Source organism: Octopus bimaculoides, chromosome 22, assembly GCF_001194135.2.
Source record: "Octopus bimaculoides isolate UCB-OBI-ISO-001 chromosome 22, ASM119413v2, whole genome shotgun sequence".
Classification (NCBI taxonomy): domain Eukaryota; kingdom Metazoa; phylum Mollusca; class Cephalopoda; order Octopoda; family Octopodidae; genus Octopus; species Octopus bimaculoides.
Genome location: NC_069002.1, coordinates 8,197,010 through 8,200,125, shown reverse-complemented (window position 1 = coordinate 8,200,125; position 3,116 = coordinate 8,197,010). Strand labels below are relative to the sequence as shown.

General features: G+C 36.3%; 1 protein-coding gene across 2 annotated transcripts in view; it reads right to left on the bottom strand.

Annotated features, from left to right (window-relative positions):
* LOC106873810 (UNC93-like protein MFSD11) overlaps positions 1-3,116 on the bottom strand; it is a 26,909-nt gene that overhangs the window by 14,274 nt on the left and 9,519 nt on the right. For both annotated transcript variants that reach the window (XM_014921322.2, XM_052975708.1), the window contains exons 3-5: positions 2,974-3,081; positions 1,118-1,197; positions 406-502 (exon numbers count right to left, since the gene is read on the bottom strand). In XM_014921322.2, the coding sequence (XP_014776808.1) occupies positions 406-502; positions 1,118-1,197; positions 2,974-3,081 (285 nt within the window). The remainder of the gene's footprint in view (positions 1-405; positions 503-1,117; positions 1,198-2,973; positions 3,082-3,116) is intronic.

The following is a 3,116-nucleotide window of genomic DNA, read 5'->3' as shown; positions in this document are numbered from 1 at the left end:
TATATATATATCATCACCATCACTTAATGTTCATTATCCATGCTGGCAGGGGTTGGACGGTTTGACCAGGGCTGGAAAGCTGAGGGGCTGCACTAAACTTCAGCCTGATTTGACATGGTTTCTGGATTGACCAGGTAGCTGCAGGAACGCTTCTCAAAATGGATGGAAAAAATTTGGAGGGTCACTTTGTTTCAATGGTAGAAAATCGAAAATCCATATATTTACATCTGCACCTATATACACCTCATTACACATTTATCTGTATACACACAACATACATATACTGAAATATCTTCACATCCATACACGTATGCACATGAATACATATCTTATTACACCTAAACCTGGATATATATACACGCTCACACAAACACGTCTGTATGCAGCCATCCATGCCAAACTTACCTGCACTGTAAAAGAGCCCAAAATATTCCGCTGTTCCTAGACATTGTCTCTGAGTTAGAGTTATTGGTGAGAAATGCTCCTTGTGCTGTCCAAATGACTGAAATGTGGAAGTTCAAAAGAAATTATTATTAATTTCTATATTTTTTTTTTTTTTTAGATAAACCTATGTGAAAAAATGGTAAATTATACAGACATTACATAAATAAATGATGTACGTGCAGGTGTGGCTGAGTGGTTATGAAGCTTGTTTCCCAGCCATGTAAATTTAGGTTCAGTTTCACTGCGTGGCCCCTTCAGCAAGTGATTTCTGCTATAACTCTGGGCCAAATAATTCTTTGTGAGTGGATTTGGTACATAGAATCACACATACATATATACAACAGGTTGCCATAGCATCTATCTACCGAATTCAATCACAAGGCTTTGGTCAGTCCGGGGCTATAACAGAAGACACTTTCTCTAGGTGTCATGCAGACGAACTGAACCTGAAACCACCTGGTTGCAAAGCAAGTTTCTTAACCAGTTTGCCATGCATGCACCCATGGAGAAAATTATTTCATTATATCATTACTTTAATGAGTAATTGAAACAAAAGCAATGTATTTCAACTGGTAACAAAAGGGTGAAGAAGAATAAAGTAACAATATAGAAACTTTTGGTAGCCAATGTTCCAGATCAATACTGAATGGTTAATATGGGATTAAACAATTACCTGCTGCTCCAAATCCTATCAAGACAGATCCTAAATAGAGAGTCCAATATATTGGTTTCAGGAAAGACAAGATAAACAGTCTGGAAAATAAAACATTTAACTAAAATGTAACTGATGAATGGCATTTTTAAAATCAAGACAGCCATCTATATATCATACTTAATGTATATACATTGTTTATAGGCCAGTTGCTGCACTATTTTGTCCTGAAATAACATTTCTTATGGACTTGCTTATGGACTGAAAATACAATAAATATCAGAGACAGATGAAAAGTCATTCAAGCTGTGACCAATGAGAGCTTCCAGTGCATTTCAGTCCTTTTGAGTTTTTGCATTGGTGCATACTCTCAGCCAATCAATGCATCTACCATTCTTTCAGCTTACAGCTATGATGAATCTCTCTCTCTCTCTTGGATATTTATGGTGTTTTTAATACAACACATCCATAAGAGATGTTATCACAGGAAAAATACTGCAGGTAATGGCCTATCAATGGTGTGTATACATTAAGTATATTACACAGATGACTATTTTAATTAAATACTGACTCAATTGTGTATAGTGGATTTTTAAAATTATATTTATTATCTCCAACAATTTGTATTTGAACCACCACTGAACTTTAAACATGGAATTAGCTCTTGAGGTCATTGACACGGGCACTTCCTTTTGATTAAAGATTAAGATAAGAGATTTATTTGTCTAATTTTGATGTTGAAAGACAATGAACCATGTGAGCTATTGTTTTTAGCTCTAGGTTTTCCCTGATCGAGTAGACTCTATCATTAGTAGTACAGCACTATGACCATTCTGTCATACTGTATGTTGGGGACTGTAATGTATCACTAATGACTTGTAGGTAGCAGCTTCCAGGAATCGTCCAGCCCATGCTAGCATGGAAAGCGGATGTTAAACGATGATGATGATGATGATTATTATTATTATTCAGGTCATTGCCCAGAATCGAACTTGGAATCTTGGGGTTAGTAGCCAGCATTCTTAACCCCAAGATTCTGAGTTCAATTCCAGGTAGTGACCTGAACAACAGCAACAGTAGCAGCAGCAGTGAAAAATACCTTTGGAATGAGAACCCAGGTTCGAAATTTCCCCAAGACACCTGATGAAGGCTGGAAGGTATATCAGCTGAAACGTTGTTTGAACAACAAACAAGATGAGGACAAATATCCGTCAAATGTAAACAATGTAAATAATGTACATAATTCCTCATATAGAACTGTAGATACAATAATGTTATCAATAATGAGGAGAAATATTATCTTAATTAAATATATCAATTAATACCAACAAAACAGTCGTTTATTCCCCATCTTGAAATGTGAGAAGACTTACTTTCCAACCTAGTACAAGATGTCCTTTTTGAACTGTGATTAGAGGAAATTTTGGGTACTTTTGTCAGCAGGCTGAGTGGCCAAGTAAGGGGTCTCCCACTGGTCTGTGTTGGTTCTGTTTATCACATTGCTGCAATCCACAAACTAAAGCATCAGAGGTTCAAATATTGGCAAAGCTGTTATGCCATGTTTGTAAATGGTACACTTCACTCTGAAGTTCCAGTTTACTTGGCCGTAAACAGGTACGACATATAGGATGTAAAGGAAAGGATATGAACATGTGGTGATGTGTAGTTGTGAATAACAGAATAAAGAGATATTGAGGAGTTGACGATGATGATATGGTGATGGTGTGATGTTGATGAGTAATAGTGATGATATGATGATGACAATGATGATGACAGTGGTTACAAAATGATGATGGTTGTGATGACAGTTACAATGACAATGATGACGATTACGATGGATGATTATGATGATGATATAACTACATAGTTATACTCACAGATATGTGACACCACCCATTATCATAGAAATTTTGGTGCCACACAAGAATATAATAACAGGAGCGATCCAGTTGCAGATGGCGAACGTTGTGTAGATAACACCGAGACTAGATGAAAGGAAGGAAATAAAAAAAAAAAAAAA